The 22,394-nt window shown below is 40.1% G+C and overlaps 1 protein-coding gene across 5 annotated transcripts in view; it reads right to left on the bottom strand.

The window, feature by feature from the left end:
* AK8 (adenylate kinase 8) overlaps positions 1–22,394 on the bottom strand; it is a 77,445-nt gene that overhangs the window by 6,671 nt on the left and 48,380 nt on the right. For all 5 annotated transcript variants that reach the window (XM_013193946.3, XM_048054175.2, XM_048054145.2 and 2 more), the window contains one exon: positions 21,346–21,487. In XM_013193946.3, the coding sequence (XP_013049400.2) occupies positions 21,346–21,487 (142 nt within the window). The remainder of the gene's footprint in view (positions 1–21,345; positions 21,488–22,394) is intronic.

Raw genomic sequence — 22,394 nt, 5'->3', positions numbered from 1 at the left:
CACAGGTAATAAAACTGTGAACACAAATACTGAAGGGAAAAAAAATCTCATGTCAGAATCCTACCTCCTTCCCACTGTACTTGATATCACTTATCTAATCTATTACAGCTTTCAGATACATTACAGAGATTCAATTTAAACAAGTTAATAATGTTGATGACACCGTCACTGTGTACCTAGTCAAAGGCCCTGTTATGAGAACTAGCCTGCCTTTGGATGACGATGAAATACGTAGAGTGTCTAAAAGCTGGAATATAATGCTGCTCTCCTGCCAGCCTTCTGGTGTTCCAAAAGAGCATTCCAGTTGCTTCTGGCTTTGGACTAGTCAGTGTTGTCTAACATCTTAGAGGTCACCAGGGCATCACGGTGGCTTCCCTTTGCAAATGGAGAGAGGAGAAGTTAAAACTAAGTTTTATTTCAAGCATGATCGTGAGATATTTTTGGAAGAATGTGTCACAGCCCTACAGCAAGTGAAGGAAGCTTACTGACCTCCACAGCAGCACTCCTCTAATCCTGAGCGACGCGTTTGTTCCAGATGGCAAACAACCTAGTTAATCCAAGTTATTAACAACTGTCAGTGCTGAGAGTTGGCCTCAGGAGAATTTTTTGGTGGTGGTTTTCCTGTTTTGCGGATATTATGTCACTGACTCAAAGCACCTACAATGGAAAAAATGTGTTGCCATAATATATACATAATAATGTGTTGCCATAAAAATAAAGTGTTGTGTGCCTGAATCTGATATCACTGAGCTAGGGATTAAGGCACGATTCCCTGCCCAGACAGGTACCGAGTCACCTTCCAGGACGGCTCCGCTGCCCTGCCAGCTGCCTTCACATCTCAGGAGATCCAAAGCTGTGCCTGCAGGCCGTGGCTTTTCACAGGTTTTGGTCCTGTAATTTAAACATTGCCGCTTTATGAGCCTGACCCAGATGAACGATCCAGATGTTGACTGTTCTAGACCTGAGCTATTTACTTAGGTCGGATTCTCATCCTTGGCGTTTCCTATCACCTGGAATTATTCGGGATTGACATTAGTGGAGGGGAGCCCAAAGCCAAGCTCTTTTTGTAAAATTATTGTCTGTGAAATTTGACCGACACTGTTAAATCTAATTGAATTCATACCTTGTTTTCATTTAGGGATGAAAAGAGAATGTGGCGTAGTATCTGAGGCAGAACCTTGACTCCCTAGCTGGCTTTTAAAACGCAGAGATTCCTGACTTGCTTGTGGCTCCACTAGGGCCAGATCAAGCCTTGCAATAAAGTTAGGATGCTTGAATTAAAAAAAAAAAGCCAGCAAAAAAGCAAACAAAAACAACAAATACCAGCACTGGGCCACTTTTAATGTAACATTTAAACTTTTGAGTTGAAACTGCAACTTTAAAAATAGTAAGCTATTAATCTTTCCCTTATTTTCTTGACTCCTATATATCTTCCCCCTCGTAGGCAGGTACCAGCTGCCATATTCCCATTCTTCACGCTCTGCGCTCTGCAAAAAAAGAGGCCCCTGCTGGCCAATTCTTGTTTAAAATTGTGCATAATTGATAGTGGCAAATCTACCCCAGCTGTGTCTAAAGCCTCTCCAGGGGCAAGAAAAACACTCTCTGTGACTGTCATTAACTACTAAATTAGCAAGTGCTCCTGGCAGTTTACAACATACCGCATCAGCCTGCTTTAAGAAAAAAAAAAAAAAAGGATCAGATGCCTGTGTGATCTCAAAGTTAACGGCAAACTTTGCTGGCAGGACTTTGACAGAACCCCCCGTAAATGTGAGCAAAAGAGAACGGAAAGAGAGAGGGAGAGGGAGAGCAAAAGAAGGAGAGGAAGGAGAGGGAAGAACCAAAGTTTCCCCTCTTTTCTAGGTAGACGAGTAGAAAATGTCAAGTTCAAGGCTAGAAAATGGAGTCTTTGATAGGGCACAACACATCTTAGACAGCATGGTGATATCAATACAGGCTTATCTGATGCCGTGGTGTAGTTCCCTATGGAGAATAACTCTCCTGGAGGACTTAGCTCAGGCAATGCAGTGGTTACAATTTTTGTAAATGAGCTATAAAGCTGAAAAAGAAATGAGACTGTTGAAGTGCATGGATGCAGCAGCTCTCTGGAAGGCTACCACAGGTAAAATCCTTGTGTGACCATTGGCACAAATGCATGCTCCTCCTTTTGGCTCATAAAACAGAGCCAAAGCAGGCGGAGAAGGAAATACCACAGTTCTCACAAAAGGATGAAAAAGCCTTGGGGGGCATTACGGCCTGAACTGTCAGGGAGACAAGCAGCATCTCTCACAACTGTCCTGAATTTGTCTAAACTGTAAGACCCCCTGTTAAAACTGACCACATTTTGGGGTTTTTTAAAAGTTTCCAGAAATGCATAAAACTACAAACCTCTTTATCACACGAGAACGGCAAGCCAAGTACAGGTAAGAAGGCAGGCTTGGCCAAGACACAAGAAAAATCTGCATCGCAAAAACATCTTTTTCCTGAGTAGAACCATTGAGTTATCACAAGGATATGGCAAACCAAGGTACTGGTTCAAGGTGATGGGTAAGAAGGGAATTCAGAATTGAATCCAAGTGACTGTTCCCAGCTAAAACCCAGGTCATCTTGTCTGTATTGACTATTTAGGCGGACACCTGATTTGGATCAAGCAGTTCCCCTAACGAATGTTCCCTTTCTTGTAGTATAGGCACATCATGGACCTGAAACCTTGGCTAAGCCTCCTCTCAAGAATCAGGGGCCCAGCCACAGGATTCAGCACACCTTGTATTTCCATAATTACATTCTGCATCCCCGAATTCCCTCTTAAATATTAAACTGGTTACATAGATCCCATCTAACTTTCCCCCAGTCTTGTTCCACTTTCTTTCAATGTAGCTATAAACCTGGTATTTTGCCCATGGGTACCCAGACTACAAATGATCTTCTAAGGCTGCACGACCGACTGAACATGGATCTTAGTTTACTTCCTACCCTAAATGCTGCTTCTGCATCTCTCTGCGATGGATGAAATGATCCTTATCTCTTATTTATGGAAGGAGCTGTTGGGAGGTTTATTCACCAATGTCTTTCAAGTGCTGGGATATCTTCTGAGGAAAGATGCTTGCTTCTGTTTTGGGAAGTAATTTCACCCTCTAGGTTTTGACCATAAGGGAAAATATGTTGCATAAAGACTAAAACAGGTTAATCGGCACGAGCGCTTTCCTCGCTGAGTTCCTATAATGATTCATTTGATGACAAGCTATTTGCGGGCATGGGATCTTTCTTTTCAAACGGCTGCATTTCTGTCGAGCGACGACGAAAGGCAGTTAAGTGGGGCGCTATTCCCAGGACGTGGCTTCTGGCCAGGGGAGGATGAACAACATCCTTTTTAGCTGCAGCCGTTCCCTTCAGCAGCGGTGCGGAGTTCTGACTCCGTTAGACGTTTCCCACCCACCGGTTAGATGTGGTTAGATGTGCTCGGGCTCTGCAGCCAGGGCACAGGGTCCCTCCCAGCAGCCGGCTGGCTCAGCAGCATCGCGGCGGGTGCCACGGCGCCTTACACGTGGGGACCAGGCGCAGGCTGGCAGGGTAGCGCTGCCTCTCTGCTTTACAGAACAATGGGCTGGGTCTCGAGCTGGGGTAAAGCAAAGTAGCTCCACTGGCACCACGCAGGCTTACAGCAGTGAAGAACCCCAGGCCTTTTGGCAGCGAGAGCCCTTCCACCCAACGGCGGTCTGAAGAGCTACCGGCTGTGTAAACGTTACATAAGCGCGGCGAGAAGCACACATATGCAGAGCAAATGTTTTCATACTAGGGGCTTCGGTGCATTTTTAAAGCTTCTTTTGACTCGCTTCTTTAAGGCAATATTAACTCTTTCCATATGTAATAAGTGGCTTGGATGCATTACTACCTCCATGCAAAACTGCTTTACATTTCTCCCCTCGTTTCTATTCTTTGCCTCCTTGTTACTTTCAGCTGTTATTCTAGCATCTTTGCATTCCCCCTGGAGTTCATTCCAGCGGTGCTTTATGAATCACAGAATAAGATGGCAGCCAGCACTGCTTTAGAGTAACGTGGCTGGCACGATTTCCACAATCCGTAAGGTTAATCAAACTCAGTCTCAGATAATCGAAAGCCTCTGCAGCCCCAGAGGCCTGAGGTCAGGAACCTGAATCCGCTCCCCCAAACGCAGACGTGTTTCCTTAGATGCCCGCAACCCTCCCCTGCATTAATGAGATTCTGCAGAGCAAATTTTGAGTGGAGCAAGAACTCCAGGGTTAAGCACTAGCAAACTCATATCAGAATGGATGCCTTTGCTATCTATCTGCAGCTTTTCTCTAGTACCTCCTGTTTCCAACAAGGAAACCTGTACTTTTCTTCCTTTTTAATAAATGGAATCAAATTTATAGTAAATTATGCTTAAACTTAAGTGTTCTTATAAAATGCTACATTAAAGTCACCCCACTCCCATCATTTAAACACTAACTTTTGCTGTTGGTAGGATATTTGGTATATAAGATAAATTAAAGACCTGACACCAGAAAGTGTATGATTTGGGGGCAAGGGGAGGGAATAAAAGAATGGATTATAATGTGTCATTTTATATATGTGTCAAAGGAAACCAATTTCATAATAGGGAATAAAAATTCCCTGTTTAAATACTGTCAAATAAATCCTCAAATGTAATAGGGTTCACTTCTGGGGAAAAGAAAACTAAATCTGATTAAATATTAATGTTGCGTAGTATTAATTAAGAGAGAAAAAAGTCCATCAAGAGAACCCCAATATGTTTACTGTGTCCCCAGGAAGCTGGAAAATTTCACAATCAAGTGTGTAAATGTTCTAAAAAAGGGTCCTGAATATTTTATGAATATTTGTCATAAAACAGAAATAATAACCACTGTGCAGAGCTATTAGAATTAATATTTATGCTGCCCGCCATGAAATATTCATGGGGACAGAGAAAGGGGGGCCCGTAAGACAAGAATTAATTTACATTGGGCTTGGTTTACCCGCTGGCTTGATGTTTAAAGACGGGTTGACAAGCCTCCATATGAATCCGTCAGTCACTTGCAGCAGTAGGTGGGGTGAAGGCAGGGGGAGGCGGGGGGAAACGGGTCCAAGCTGCTGACAGCTCACAGATTGAGTTTCTGACAGCCCTTAAAAAACCTAAACGGCCCCCCACCTTTTTTTCCTTCTTCCATTGCCCAAGGCGCTCTGTACTGCCACCGTTCATCCGATCTCCCCTTCCATCTGCTGAAATTAAGGAATTAATGAGCGCTATACACTTTACAGCGGGCCCCAGGAATGTTTACTGGTGATTAAATTATAATGCAGCCAAGCTGTATAATTCATGAACCAATTAAAGGAAGTGTTAGTTGATTTGATGGGATGAGGACGTACAAAAAGCATTTAACTAATAGGGAACCGTGGGCTGCCGGTCGCTTTGGCTTTCTCGGATTACGCGGCTAATTGCTCTGCTTTATAGGGCTGTCACAGATAGCCATACATATTTCATTGTTCTCAAATACTTCAATTGTTTGCTTTCGTGTTGCTGCTGTAATATGTAGAAGCCCAGCCAAACTTCAGTGTAGTTAAAGCACTACTCTGCAAAAGCAGGTTGCTTCGAGAGGAGGGAGGAATGCGAAGGGCAGAAGGAGAAGGCTGGCTGACAAAGGAGTAACTTAAAGCCTCCGAGTTAAATGTCACTCAGCAATTACATGATTAAAAGGTGCAACATATGATAGTCTTTTGTTTTACAACTTTTTGGACACTAATATTCTATGCTGACTTCAGCACAGAGAAAATATTGGTAAACTAAGCTGCAGGGTTTTTTTTTTTTTAATACTGAGGAGCAACAGAAATAGGTGGGGAGAGAGGAGTATATTTAAAAAAATCCAGCAGGAAGGAGCTACATTGCTGCGGTTATCGAGAATAATGCATCATGTTTTAACTTACATGGTTCGATATTCTAAAATACATGAGAGATGAAGGGGGTTGATTTCCCATCTGGGAAAACACTCGGTGTCTAATTCGGAGAGCTGCCGAGTTGTACCAGCTATTCATACCAACAACTTCAGTTTATTACACAGAGAATGGAGGGATTTACCATTTCTGCTGTTTTACAAAGCAGTCTCCCCTAGCTGACAGGCCACAGGATTTGATGAAACGGATTCTCTGGATTTGAAGAGGCCTATCAGTCAAGGTACTCCTGTCCTCACTCAGAAACAGACACATTCTTCTAGCAGTGAAATTCCCAACCCATACACAGAAGTACATCTAGTGCTGAAGAAATTAGGTGTAGATGAATATCACAAATAGATGCACTAAATTGCGGTTAGACCTCGAAATCTATTGAATAAAGAACAAGCTGAGTTAGTATACTATTTCTGTGGGTCAATGATGAAGACAGGGAGCTTCTGTGGGTCCCTAGTCAGGCATATCGTCACCCACCTGAGGAACACCGTGGTAATTCTTGATCTCCTGCCTAATTTAGAGCTTTACGTTTCAAAGTGTTGTACAAATACCAACTAAACGACTTTCAAAACATCCCATTATGTAAAGCTTATAATCTGGTTCATCCCCTCCCTCGCATCCGTTCCCTCCAGGTGAGGGCTGTGGCAAGCAGCCCCTGCGGAGCGCCCTCCCTGCTGCCTCCTCTGTCGGTCCATGAGCCCAGGTACCTGCTCACCTCCTCCTCATGTGCCCCACCCTACAGCACAGGACATGAAATCCCCTCTCCAAATCTGCCCATTCCAGAGAATCCAAGAGGGTGTGCCAGGAGCAAAACTCTGCACACAAATAGACCAATTTTAAGAGAGGTTTTGTTAGGTAGGGACAGCCAACAGCTGCTTCTCAGGGTAACTCTTTAAAATGTGCCAGCTTCTCTTTGACATTCCAGTTATGAACCATCTCCCAGCCAAATGCCACAACACTAAACTAATAAAATCCATCTCTGTCCTCTTCTGCTGGAATCGTTCTATTTTGTATAAAGAATTACACCACACCAGAAAAGCAGAGAACCTCTGCAGTCCAATGCAGGTGTTCACCAGGGAGGCAAGAAACTTACACTTAGTGAATACTTACATTTTTCTACAAAGCAGAATAACCCTAAACAGTCCCTGAAAGAAGGTGCTTTTTTGTCTCACTTCCCAGGACAGCACTCCCATTAGCAGGGTAGGGGTTGTCAAGGTGGAAAAACAGGTGGGGAAAAAAATTTGCAGTACTAAAGAAAAAATATTTTTCATAGAGCTTGACCCTGATGTTAGAAAGGTATTATGCCAAAAAAAGAGATTATTTTAAATTACCTCCTTTACTCAGAAGTGCTATATATTGTTAGTTTGTTCCTAGCTTCTGTATTAAGAAATGCAAAACATTGGCTTAAGATATTGGCTTAATAGGCACTCCCTGAAATAAAGGGTAATGATACCAGTTACACAGCAGGAAAACCTACCGTTAATTAACCCATTGTGTGGTTGAGTCATGTGGAAACTGGGTTGCCTGTTCTAGAAAATAGAAAGGTTAAATTGCTTTGGAGATAAAGTTGATCCTAAACTCAGCTAAGTGGGCAGTGCCTAGGATCTGAAATCTGACTAGCCAGGTAAGTATCTGGACAGTCATACACACAGCTGAAAGCCAGTATGTGATATTGGTAGACTCTGAATTAAAAACCTCTGCAATTTCATTAAATCTATTGAATATATTCGTGACAGCACCTGGGATAATAACTTGGAAGTGTATGTGTGCCCATGCAGACAAACTCGATCTCGCACCCTGGTCCCAGAACCAGTGAACTGCATCAGCGTGGGCCTTCCGTGGGGAGAAAGCAGAGGTGAGACGCAAGCCCAGGAATCAGTTTCTACCAACGACTGCTAACAGGAACCGTCAAAACCTGGCAATGTCAAGAAATCAGAGGCACTGCAGAAAAGTATTTTCTTTGTTGCTTTTGAAGTGCCCTGGATACAATCAATCATACAGAAAAAACTTCTATATTTTGGTTCAATGTGGAAAGGGCTATTTGCATTTCAATATGCTCAACTTATCCTGCCAATAAAAACACGGAATCACGAAGAAGAGATCAGGCCACTGGAGTGAAAAACAAGAGATGACATCCTGCAGACCTTTCAGATAAAACAGCTCCTTGCTTGTAACATTTCTGTTGATGTCCCAATATTTCTGAATGATTGGGTTTTCAAATGAGATCAGTCGGCATGCAAATGAGCAAACAGGATCAAGACATCTCCCATATCTGATTGGATAGAGAAATTATCAAAAGCCCCTTTTTTCATATCAAATTTCCATCACAAAAGGTCAAACTTTCAACTCCCATTACTTTTGCTAACTGCATTTCACTGTGCCTGCCAGCTCATTGCTACTGCTGTTTTCAGAGGAAAAAAAGAGAAGTAACAAATGATAACATCTTCTCCCACATCTGTCATCCAGGATGGACAAATATTTTCTAATCTTACTCTATTTTTCTCTACAGCACTCAAAAATCCTTGCAGCCAAAACATCACTTCTAACCTGATTAGCTATTCCTAGGTTGTTTTTATTTTTCTTACTGGTTCTCGTATTTTCGAGCCTACAGACTGACAAGAGCACCAGCTGTGTTGCCAGAATGTTTGTTCTACAATGTGGTCATTTAAAATACTTTTTGATGTGTGATTTTTTAAAATATATTTCCTTGTGTTGTCTGCCTGGACCAATGCCTAAATACTCAAGTAATGGATGTTCCAGAAAAACAAAAGACAGAGACCCAGAGCATCATTTCCTCTGAAATCCTCAGGCACTTACATTTTCCCTTGCAGCCCATCCCTGACAACAAACGCTGCCCGTCCTTCTGCAGAGTCTGTGGGCTGTGCGCTCAGATCAAAACCCACTACCTACTACCCCTCCTCATGTTATTGTACAATGATCCAATTTATCGGAATCTGGTTTTGCCCAACATTTTTTTTTTTTTTATCACGAGAAGTAGTCATACAGCAGAAGATCAAATGCACTCAGTTTACCTCGTCTTTTCCACTAATTCCACTGCTTCCCTTCCTGACTGGGAACATCAGGCACTCAGTCATACAAGTAATAGAGTGCCTGAGGACACAGCATGTATTCTCTTCTAGTGCTGTTGTGTTGCCTGGAGAAGTTACTGCCTCCGGTCCGCACCCAGCTTTCTCCAGGTTGTCCCTTGGTAGAAGCTGCCACCAGATCTGCCAGAACCATGTCCCTCTGACAGATGTTTTTGTCCCAACAGCAGAGCTGTTGGTGGGTCTCTGCGAGTCTGAGGTTCCAAGGCTTTGCTCCTCTGCCTGCTCAAAGCACTCAGCTCCTGCAAATTCAGAGAACTTACATGGCATGTTCAAAGACAGCAGTAGCTCAGAGCTCCTAGGTTTAAAGCTGAATTTTGGAGCAGCTGAGATGGTCAGTTGGGCAAGCACAAAAAGATGAAGACATTAGTAGAAAGCGCAGGACTCAATGTATTTTGCTGCTACTCAAAAATTCTCCCTCAACATTATCATCATTGTAACATATATAACCCATCAGATTAGTACCTAGAGATTTCTGCTCCTCTGATTTGCTCTGTTCTTCTTATTACTCAACAGCTAAATGTTTCACAAAGCCATTTCCTACAGAAATATTTATGTTCCCAAACGTTTATTGGCCTCTCTATCATGATCAAGCTTTTATGAGCACTCTATACAGAACTCTGAATTAAATACATAATTCCTTATCTATTGTATCTAGGCTCGATGCTGTGTTTGTCTATTTTATACAGCGAGGCATTGCAGTGAACTACACAACACCTCACAGAAAAGCTAATTTATACAGTAAAGATATTTCTATCCACCACTGACTGTATGGGTTAGTGATTACAGACAGCTAATGAGAACCAGAAGGACGTAGGGTTTAAATTCCCACACAGACACTTATTTATCGTGCTAGGTTTCCTGAGCAACCTTTTTAGGTAATTTTGACACGTGTGCTGGAAGATGCTTCTCGTAAATGCTACACAGACACTTCTCCCTAACTTGCTTCACATCACACAAGTGTCCACAGCTACAGTCACTCTCCCTCAATCAGCATTAACAGCTGGACTCTTTATCCTTGCTGGCAGCTGCTGGTCTTACGCAGAAAACACATCAGACTGCTAGCCAGCTCCATGAGCTATTCTCCCAAATTACTTCTTTCATTTTTGATTTTCCATTCTTCTTCTCTTCTCCTTATGACCAAAAGCGCCTGTGGTGTTTTGCAAATGTTTGCATGCATCTAGTAAACTACATCAGATCAAGGCAATGTTCTCAGCTTCTTTTGTACCCAGCAAACGCCAGCCCCAGAATGCAGGGAGACTTTCTGAATGCAAGATCTCCAACAGCAAAATATTGCTAATTGTATTTTGTCCATAGATCTTTACTCTTCACAAATCTATTACTATCGAAACACAAATCATCACGCCATCTAACTGGATAAAAGGTCATTCTCTGCAAGGTTAAAATTTGTAGTGTTCTCTTTTTTCCTGGAACAAGTCTGGTCAAAGGTAGTTCGGGATGAACTGGGTACCTTAGTCAGTAGGTGAGGTCTGGAGTTCACATGATTTAATAATGGGCTCTTCAACGTAGCAAAAAAAATCTAAAAAGATCCACTGACAGGAAGCTGTATTTGACATTTCAGTATGTTCAGAACTACGCTGTGGTTTTCTAACAAAGAGCACCCATGTCGCAAGCTTCTCAGCCTTCTGCTGGACTGATTAGTGCAGGCAACTTTTTAAACAGAGCGGCGTTTTTTCATCTCCACGATACTCAGCTCAAACAAGACTGACTGAATCCGTTGTGAATTACAATGTGTTTGGATTTAACCAGGCAGAAGCTGACATCTAATCAAACAGGAAAAGATAGATTTTTATTCTTTTTAACGTATTTAAATAAAAATAAAAAATTGTTCCTTAAAAGGCCCAAAAACTTTGCATAACTGTTTGTACCTGGTAATGAAGTGAAGGTAAGGGCACTCACTTTCACTTGCAGAGTGTACATAGCAGGAAAGCCTGAAATACTAAAGGCTTATGGTTATTTTCTCCCTAATACAACAGAGAATCCTCCCTAAAACCATAATGAACAAAATACTTTTACAAAAATCAAACCATCCAGTTCTTCTGAGGGCAAAACTCGGAGGATACGTAACTATTAGGGATCCTCAAAATATGCCGTTCATACAACCGTACAAATTCACTGGCGCAGCCCTACTGAGTGCACCAGGTAAGAATTAGATGTATTTAAAATTATCAGACATTCCCAGGGCATTTTTGTAAGGGTGGGGAGGCTGGACCCAGAACAGGCTTATGTGCAGGCTTCCAGTAAAGAGCTTCGCTGCCATTACCATAAATCACCCCTAGAATCAACAGTGACACAGAATCTTTCATTAAAAAAAAATAAAATACTGCAGCTTCTTTCAGAAGGACCGCCACTTGCCATTTCTTTTAGGTAATCAGATAGCTGTTAATTAATAAACCTGTCAGGTGAATCGTCCTGCTCCGGTCATCATTATCCATTCTGTAACAGAATCCTGCTATCATCACTGCTATCCACCCCATAGCTTCCAGCTCAATTAACTTAATGCTATGCAAATGAGCGGCTCTCCTCATCATTAGCTTATAGCCCACAAATGTTAATAACATAATTGGGCCTTCAACAGGGTAATTAGACATGATTTCTTCCATTAGTCTTACAAGGCTAATTATTGTTGATAGGAAAGAGGGGATGAGTCCCAGTGCTGCATGCAAAGAGGGGCATCTGGTTAAAGCAAATATAGACAAAACATCAACAAGGTAAAACAACAGTTGAGATCTATAGCAGGGTCAGGTAGGGGTGGGGGAGAGGAAGACGGCACGATTAGAAACTTAGGAACCACTGGAGAAATTCTCTGCAAGTCAGGAAATAAAAACAAATATTCAACCTGAATACAGAGCTCTCCCATGCTTAGCAGTAAAACAAGATGATCAGAAGCTCCTGTCAAGTTTTTGTAGACAGGACAACTTGGTAGGTGTACTGATTGAACTGCCTGTGGTGTAAGGCAAATGTAAAGGACATAGGTGAGACCGTAAGTACTGAATCCGGTCCTAGATCTCCCTTGCCGTTATGTCCAAGCTTCTCTTCTGCCATCACTAGCTTTGCTGTATTTTACTGGATGATTTTATCTGAGTAACAGCTACTTACGGGAAGAATTCCAGAATTGGAATACATGGAATTCTTTAGTGATCACTGGGCAAAATGCATTCCAGCAAGTTCTTCACTGAAAGTTAATAAAGCCTTGGATTCAGTATTAATGGACTGACAGTAACATTTTTAACAACAACAACAAAAAGCAAGTTTTCAGGCTGCAATTACATTTCAAATGGTGGAATGAAAGCCAATGAAAATTCTTATTCTAGTAATATTTATGTGCTCTCATCCACGGCAGTTAGAAATGTACAACCGGAGACAGCAATCCATGAGGAATCTGCACTTTTCAAAGGAGAAACTATTTTAAAAAAAAAAATACAGGAAGTTTGCCATACCCATGACTTAGCTTTGATAGTTCAGTGTTTTACTGGAAACACAGCTAAGAAAGTTATATGTCAATCTGAAAAGTCCGAAGGCTCAAGGGGTTGAGAAGACGTGATTTCTCTATTTCCTTTCTGTTCTCTTCAACTTTGGGGCCAGTGCAAGGCCAGTACAAATCCTCTGATTTCACTGAATACATGAGGAGGAACTCTTCCTATATACTTGGTCTGAAAATCAGTTTAAATCATGTTCACAAACGTGGTAGCATTTCCTGGAGGTTAAATGAAATGCCTATTTCTTAACCTGCTATACCATGGTCTTTGGATAGGACAGTTACACCAAAAAATCAGACTTCTCTCTGGATCATTGCAGTGCATATCTGTGGGATACTAATCAGCATTTGTATCAGAACAATCTTAGATGACAAATACATATATATTGAAATTTTGATCACATGCAAAGCGTGATACGGGTCTTTCTAAGCTCAGAAATACAGTACCTGTTAGAAAAGGACAAGATGAAAACCTCTGTGGGACAGAGGAAAGCCTTAGCCAAAACGTATTTCAAGCCTCACAAAGGACACAGTTTTGTAATACACAGTTTTATGAACACAATGCATTTAGGGACAGAAATTATAACCCTTATACAGCACAAAAACACTGGGTCACCACTTACACCTGAGCCAAAGGAAGCCAACATAAGTGATAGTGATTAATACATTTATGTGACTGCAGGTGATCCAGACCAAGGGAATTAGATCCAGTGCACCTATCAGACACAAGGGATCATTCCAACATCTTTCCTGCAGCATAAACTATGACACTATTCAGCTCCACTCTCTTAAATTGCCCTGCACTTGCTAAATTTACTTACTAGAAAATTCTGAGCAAATATCTTGTTCCAAGGCAAACAGCAGTAAATCCACTGATGTTTTAATGAAGATTACACTTTCTAATCCTCATGGTAATGACAAACTAGTCTCCATTCAATATGCAATATTACTTGACAGTTTTAATCACCCAAGCCGTATTATATTTGCTACAGACTGATGCACTTGTCTTCCCAGATCTTCAGCATGGAGAATCTAAGCAGAAGCAGCATAATGCCTGTTCTGCCTGTGGTTTTCAGCATGGGCCAATTTTGCCAGCCACACTAGCTCTGAGTAACGGCTTACTTTGGGATTAGTCTCAGATCCAAAGAGACTTCTAAATCAGAGCGCGGCTGGCACAATCTTGTCCTAAGTTTTTAATTAAAAAATCCTGAATTTTAGTAATCACAGAGTTCAAAGGTAAGGTACATTTCTAACGTATTTAAAAGTAACTGCCCTGGTGAAAAATCAGACAGAAAATGCAGTAATGGACTTTCATAAACTAAACTTTAACATGCACAGATGTAACAGTGACCTTTCTACATTTACTCAGAATATTCAGCCAACTTCTGCTATCACACCACTGAAGTAAATGGCAAGTGATCAACAACCTGAGATGCTTGACAGCACTGGCCAACCCTCCTTTTCCTATTGTTCTTTCTCAGATAGTGTCTCTATCCACTGTTCTCAAACATTCAAAACACTCATTAGTTTTATCAATAAGTGTTCTTTTACCCAGTTTATATTAAAATGCTGCCACACCAGTATAATTGAAGTTTTCCTCCCCCAGTTTTATTTTTCAAGTTTTTCTGGTTCCAGTCGGATCTTGAAATGAGTATTTCCCTTACAAAAAGCTCCTAACTCTCAAAAAATAAGACTCACATGTATATGGTTCTTTTTGTATGTAAACTACTGATGAAATTAAGGTAAAATTTTGAAAAATGACTGCTTTAGTCCATGAAGAAATATTTAGAATTGACAATGGGTCTGTGAGTTTGATAAGCTCTCAGGGACGCTGTTAGGATTTTTATTCACAGGTTTTGGTCACCAAAGCAAAGAGAATTCAGAGGGGAAAAGCATAGGTTAGATGATCTGACTGGTATTTAAATGCTAACACTTTGATTTCCCATGACTATTTCATTCTTTGAACAAAAGTTGTCTCAGGTGAATGCCCTGAACTGTCTTTGTTGATTTTAGAGATCAGACCCATGAAGTTGTCATTGTGAATCAGGGTTTTAAAAGTCTGGTTCTTCTTTCAGGCAGTTCTCAGATCAACATACTCTCCCCTCACAAGATGGAAATGTGCAGGTTCCCTTCCTCTCAGTTTCCTGAAAAATATGGGAGGAGATTTTCAGTGCAAACATGGCAGAATTTGGCTACCACATTCAGTAATCTTCAGTTTCTTGTAGGAAATCTCTCTCTGTCTCTCTCTCTAGTTAGGTGTTGAGTTCAGAAAGGCAACCTTTATGCGGGTGGCATCTTTACAGAAAAATGGTTTCAACGTAAGGGAAAACAGGACAGAAGTCTTCAGGTTTCCCGATGTCTCTTCATTTGTAAGGGGTAGCTACTGCAGAAAAATATCCTTTCTTTCAGCAGCAAAAAGAATGAAAGGATTCTGCGTGTGGTTCTGTGTCCTTAAAAAGATAATAATAAAAAAATCTTGGCTTAGAAGTAGAAGCTTTTCTTCCTTCTCTTCCTGGAGACTTAGGAAGCTTGCTGAGATCAGAGATCTCCTTAATTGCTATATCCAGGATTTCACCAAACAAGCTCCAGCCATCAAAAGGAGCTTGTATGAGGTGACTTCTAAAAATAATACCTGCCTCCCATAACTGAAGCCAAATATACCTCCTATTTTTGCTGGAGCAGAGTAAGAAACAAGAAGTAATGTTTGTGGCAGCAAATGCAGCATCCCACAGAAAGTCCATAGAAGGATTTTACTGTTCAGATGAGTGTTATTTTAGGAGGGAAGAGAGCACAATCTACTACAGAAGAGAAGGAAAATGGAGAATAAGGATTCTCCATCGATGACGAAACCTTAGGAATCTGTTTAAGGAGCCGCTTCTGTCAGTTTTGTGCTGGGCTAAAGGCTGTGTGTGTGCTGCTTTTTGCACTAAATGTGAAGATTTAGTTGACACTATAAAGTAACCTGTGGGCATGACTGCTTGATAGAGCCTTGATGCCAGAGCAAATGTATGCCTTTTTATGCACAGCTGTTACGCAAAAGGTTAATGGGATAGTTATGCTTCCCTGAAATATTTTGCCTATTATGGAGTGTTCAGTGACACCTCTTGCAGTAGAGGTGGATCAGGAAAACAAAGGTAACTGCCTTCATTAAAACCTGTCGATGAACAAGTCTGTAAGTCTGTAAAGTCTGTAAAGACTTGCACCAAGAGACCACACAATGGCTGAATTATTGTAGCTCGGAAAAGGCTACAGGGGTAGCAACCGTGGATTAAAAGGATCCCACTCACTCAGTGGGATCAGTCAAGCAGACGAGTCAATCACCAGTCCAGGTGAGAGGAAGACCTGTTCATTTTGCCTGATAAGCACAATCTATACCGGATTTTGGTGGGGAAAAACCCTTGTCGTTTCTGTCTCTAGGCCAGGGTGTTCTGCTCCCCCAGAGCATAGCTACACAGTTAATGTATAGTCAGCATAGCTAAGAGGGTGAGCACCTCTGCTGGGGTGGGGAAGACAAGTGAGAGTTAATCACCTGAGACACATTTTCCAAATGATGTTTCTATTTCATATGCGTACCATTGACCTGCAGAAGATCCTGCCTCTGTCCTGCCCCCTTTAGCTCCCAGGGACTCTCCCATTAGATTTTACCAGACCGGTCAGTCTGCTTGGCATTGAAGACTTGAAGGAGGAGGATGTGAGTAGCTAGGGTGGGAGCACTGATGTGCAAAGTGATAATAAAAAGGAAAACAATTAGCATTAGTGAAGACAACAGACAGTAAAGAAAATGGCTCTGGTAGGAGGGAGCTGTTTCTAATCAGAGGAGACAAAAATCAAGAACGATTGAAATGGAAATTGATCTATTATTTTTACTACTTTCTTTAAAAATAAGCCATAGGTCATTTGGATTTACCTACTGTTTCTCCCTGTCCCTTGTGTAGGCAAAATGTATTGTACTGATTTAGTGCCTTGATTAGCAAGTCATTTTTCTGTATTTTTCCCTTTATAAAATTTCTTCTTTGTTACTCATCATTTTTTTATGCCATCAATTAAAAATACCTCTATTATAAATACACAATAGCTATCATTTAAATTAGGCCAAAGTTTTAAAAATGCCCTGTAAGATTTTTCATGTCAGAATAATTCAATCACTATTATGTTTCCTTGATGCAACTATTTTGGGACTTAGCTTGTTCCTTGATAGGATTTTAATTAAGTCATTTACATTTAATTTCCAAATATGTAGCTGTTACAGAAGGCAGGAAGGAAAGGGGAAAAAAAAAAAAGAAACCTGAAGACAGCCTATTTTAACAAAAATATTTCTGATATAAAAAATGAATCTGAGGAATACATATTCAGTGATAAGTATTCTAGTCCATGTCTGGTAAACTCTCAGATAATGGCAGCATGGTAGGGTCACTGGGGTTCTATTAGCTCAATTAATGAGGAGTAAGATAAGGCTAACACCTAGCTCTTCAAACGGCTAAAAAATAGAGCTGGTAGTAATGGAGTTATTAACCTTCACCAGCCATTGAATTTTGCTGCTGATTCAAACTCCATTTCCTAGTTCAGGCCTCCATTAATAGGCTGTTTATTATCCCTAATCCACACTGGGATCAGCTGCAGAAATATGAAAGCCCCATGTAAAGACCAAATAGTTAAAAAAATATAAATCTTTTTTTTTCCATTATGATTTTTCCCTTTTGTTCTCAGCATATTCACCGATTCTGTCTCAGAAATTATGAACTTCATTATTCTAAACTGTTTGAATACAGGTTCTTAGTAGAGTGATGAAAAAGAAGCTTTAAAAATATGTAAGAAGATCACGTAATTGGGGATACAGCCACATCCTTTTGAAGACCAAATAAAACAGAGCTGGAAAACTTGTATTGGAGAAGCTACTGCTGTTTATTTTCTCTACTGGGAAAGAAAAAGCTTTAGCATTGGCAAAATGGGTATTTGAAATATATTATATACTTCTTTTGTTGTACCACTAGGTCAACCCTCAAGCTCATCCCTCCCCTCCTGAATTTTGTCCATTTAGTGTGTTGTTGGCCATATTTCTTTTGTGTTTGCTGAGATGGGGACTGACAGCGTTATTTGCCTAACACAGGGAGACTGTTTGAAGCTTGTAGGTACTATTGTAATACAATTAATCAATACCGAGATATAACAATCGACCCTGGATTCAGAACAGATGGAATAAACAATGCAAGTGATGTCGCAGAGGAACTGGGAATCCCAGAACACCCTTAGCAGTAGACCCCATTGGAACAGATGGAAGGAGTGGTTTTATCAGCTTGAAGAGAACTCTAACGCAAACTGCGCTATAATTTTAATTACAAAGATCTTGAATTAAAGGGTCCTTAGGCTCTTTCTCACTGAGTTTTCCAATATCGTTTCAATGAAAGGAACTCTATATAGTTGCTGTAATCTACACACACAAGACATTCCTCCAAAATCTATCACAGTACCATCTAATAACAACAGATATTAATGGAGATCAAAATAAAGATATAAATAACAAAAATATTTGTGCTACTATACATACATCCAGCATGCAGTGCTACCCTGAAAACTGAGTGAAGTTCTGGTTGTCACATCGTAGAAAAGAAACAGCTAGAATAACTAGAAAAGGTACAGAACAGCAAGACAGCATAATCAGATGAGTGAAACGACTTCCAAGAAAGGAAAGGATAAACACATCAAGATTCTTTGCATAGGAAAGAGACGGCTGAACCAGAATATACAACAGGATATAAAATCAGGAGTGTTACGAGAGGATGAACAGGGAACGCTTATAAATGTTTCTCATAATAGAAGAAAGGAACCCCCCAAAACCACAGTGTTTTCATATGACACCCAATTAAAAAGTAAAACTTCTTTCTATATGATTTGGTTGGGGCCAAAAGTATAATGTGTGGAAAAGGGACTATAAAGTCAAGGAAAATGGGCTATTAGACATAGTTGTCCAGATGACCCTCTGGCTCAGGGAATCTGTAAACTGCTGATTGCCTTAAACTGGCCTGGAACCAGCAGACAGCTGGTCATGAACCAGCTGAAGCTAATGACGAGAGATATACAACAGATGACACTGTTGCTGCTAAATCTGATTTTAACTATGTTTGGGAGAGAACAGGAGACAAGAAAGATTTTGCAAAATACTAAGAGGTTTCTGCACATTAGAACTATCCAGCACTATGCTATATATTTCTTGTTATATATATATAATGCTTGTTGCTTAAACATTAATAATGGAAAAAAAGCTAAAATATCTATTTACACTCATTTGGATGAGGAACTGAATTCAGTCCTTTGCAAGTTCTGAGCTTCAGATGCCAACCTGTAATTGTATTTGGATTCCCACTTACCGTAGGCACTAAGTGGTTAATGACGTTCTTTCACTAGGTAGCTGAGAGACCACTAATAGATTCAGCTTCTTATTTGCCCTAAAGGCTGCCACAGTTCAATACGATTAGGATCCTGTCCACTTAAGCGATAACTGCTTCATGGGGAGGAACATAGAAAGCAATACATGGCTCTCCTCTCAGTATAGGAAGAGTAGTTCTTTGGCAGACAGGTTTTGTCTGATACAAGGCAGGTTTTTTCTGCACCCTTCTGTAAGCAAGCCTTTGCTCTTCAGCAAATTCTAATTTAAAGAAAACATTATACCTTACTTTTTCACTGGAAAATGAATTATTTTCCTTTTTGTTCCAGGGCAGTTCTTTGGATGCAGTGGCTGATGCTGTATGAGTTTTTTTATTATTACATTTTAACAAACTTTATAGCCCATTTTGTTTGTTTTCAAATAACTTTATTTTCCTTCTTTTCTATCATCAATTACTAGGTTTGTTTTTCTTTTCATAAGATGGAGGAGTCAGGAGACTGATCCTGCTCAATGCTGTATAATTTAGTATTATGTGTACTAGCTTTATGAGGTGGGAGTCAGATAAAACATAGTATTTGAACACTAACCATTTATTAGCTCTAAGGAATAGATTTATGACTTGACAACCAGACAATAACTCTGTGTTCTGATCAGCCAAAGAGGTCTACTTTGAGTTCAAAACACAGAGTAACATACTCTTTCACAAATAATTTTGTTTACTGATGTGACTAGATTTTAATAATAAACTTGATATATATGTAAATTTATTTTAATCTAATTTCATCAACAGAGTCCTCCTAAAAATGAGACTTTGTAGATTGTTCTATGTCTGATTTATAGATTTCTGCATCCTATTCCCAGATTGATTTCAAGGCTATAATTCTATCAGGGTTTTCTCCTGATGTCAGAAACACTACCTCTGCAGATAGTGTTTTATAACTAGCATCACAACTGCAACTGAATTACTGCCCTGCTATCCTATGCTGCAATATGTCCTTTTGTTTATAATCACCCTCTCTCCCTTATACACCTACTACTTCAGCTGCATGGAAAATAACAGCTCCAAAATCAATCAGGTAGCATGATGTCTGGTTTTGTCCCCTACTTCAACTCCTATGTAAAACAGAGGGGACCAAATTCTTAACTCAGATATGAATGTGCATAGCTCTTTAAAGAAAATGGAAGCTGAGCAAATGGATGAGTGCAAAATCTCTACACTGAGGATCTTATAACAAGTTGTTCTTCCTCACTTGATGAGGTCTCGATCCTACAAAGGAGCACACATGAGTATTCACAGTGATCTCGTACTCAGATACTTGTTTAGGGACTCAGCACCTTCTTCTTAAGCGCATATGAAGAATAATCCACGGGAAATGTTATTTAACTGAACCTAGCATAACTATCAAAATTTCTTCTCCCTTTTTTTCATGAGGTAGACTCTTATTTAGGATGTACTTTAAATTACTTTCAATAAATAAGGCTGTTTTCACATAATTTAATTTTCAAGCTTTGGTATCATAACTGCTAGCTCCTTCCCTTTTCACTGTCCTCTTTTCTCTTTACAACTCAACCTTACCCTTTCACGTCTTTCCACTGTAAATTGTACCCTCTACAGGCAGCATGACGATGTGGGGGGCAAGTTGAAGGCAGCCACAGAGAAGACACAGGAAGAGTACCTTTGCCAACTTAAACATTTTTAAGGACAAGCATTTTGGAAGCATAAAGACCATAAATTTCAATGCACAGCTTTGGAGTAGATGTTATGTCCGCCAGTGGTATGGACTAAACCAAGAACTCCTGGAGGGGAATGGAAAAGCCTCTCGATTTTGATGAGTAGGCCAACATTTCAAATGCTCACCACCTTTGGACTAGCTATGAAGAGTAACCCCATTTTATTTGCCTGGATGTCATAACAGCTCTCTTTTGATGCTCATTTCTCTTATATTACATTTCTGAACACTTCATTATAGCTCAAATAAAATATAATTCTCATGTTGTTTTTAATTATTTCACAAAACCCAAAAGTCTCATAATGAGCTCCTCGCAGTGCTAATATATTTCCATGATATTATGCCAATGCTAAAGTAAGAAGAAGTAGATCCTCTTCCTGCTGCAAATAAAATACACCTTCAGATATAATCCAAATTTTAATCCGTTTCTTATGGCTTGCCTTTAGAGGTAACTCAGACAAACAACCAGAAGAACAAACTTCTCTCTTTTACAATTTGGTCACCTGGCAGATTTGTAAGGCCAGTGCTCTATTTCCCACTCTCCAGGGATGAGAGCCCTTTTCTAGACATGTAAAGAATAAACAAATAAGATGCAGCGGCCTATATAATGTCAGCAAAGATCTGTGTCTTTCCACAGACTTGTCATATGTGTAACGTGCTAAATATGTATCTTACCTGTTTGGAATAATATGTGCTTTTTGCAGCTCTTCTCCCTGCTCTATGTCTCTTGGGAAGCCACGAAGCACCCAACCGTTGGTCACGCAGTCTAGTGCATTTAGGCGACCTGCCAGGATCTTCATAACAATGTTGTCTGGGACTGCAAAGGATTAAAAAGATTATGTTTATTTTGTATGCTGAGACTGAAATTAAGGAGGTTACACACTACCTTTTTCTGGTTAGACTGCTACATGAACTAAAAGACAAAAAAATACAAACGTGTTTACACGTGACAAATTTTGGAAAGAGGAGTTACTGCTGACTGTGCCTATTTACTGTGTTATCACTGAAATCCCAAAATCATAAGGAACTGTAGGACTACAGTAAAGTATTTGCTAAAAACAGATGCTCCCATAGTTTTGCAATGTACTTTTTCTCTCAGCCATCCTCAGCTGATGTCACAATGAAGCGTGTGACATAATCTTATAAAAATGCAAAAATAATGACCTGAGTTGTGTAAAAGAATCCTAAAACAGGGAAAAAAAATGTCTGTAGCACTCTGTATTTAACTTAGGAGATCATAATGGTTCTGCCATAGCAGGCTAGAAGTGATATTTCTCTATTTTGCGCAAAGGCTTGAAGCTTTTATAACTGAAAACAAATTTCTAAAATGTATTTCAACTACTGTAATTACTACACTGATGACTCCATAATTTTAGAGATAAACGTTCTCTTTCCTCTATTATTATTTATCTTTAGGACAAGAGAGTAACACCAGCAAGATTCTGATCAGGCTTACAATTACTATGCAGCTTTAAAATTGTATTTAATCAGACACAGTAGTGAGGAGGTATCCTGCATATTTCCCACTATAGTCTTCATGAAGTAAAAATATTTTTACCAAGATACTTAAATTTACATCTCTCTCTTACTATTATTTTTTTAATAGGAGAATTAAACAATCTGGTTCAACAAGAGTGACTATATATTTTCCAAAGATCTTGCAATGGGTTGGGTTTCCTGTCAAATAACTGAAGAAAGGTCAGCAAAATCACCTCAAGCTACTT

The sequence above is a fragment of the Anser cygnoides genome, chromosome 20 (assembly GCF_040182565.1).
Source record: "Anser cygnoides isolate HZ-2024a breed goose chromosome 20, Taihu_goose_T2T_genome, whole genome shotgun sequence".
Lineage (NCBI taxonomy): Eukaryota > Metazoa > Chordata > Aves > Anseriformes > Anatidae > Anser > Anser cygnoides.
The sequence above is the reverse complement of the archived record's forward strand: the minus strand, read 5'-3'. Positions and strand labels throughout refer to the sequence as shown.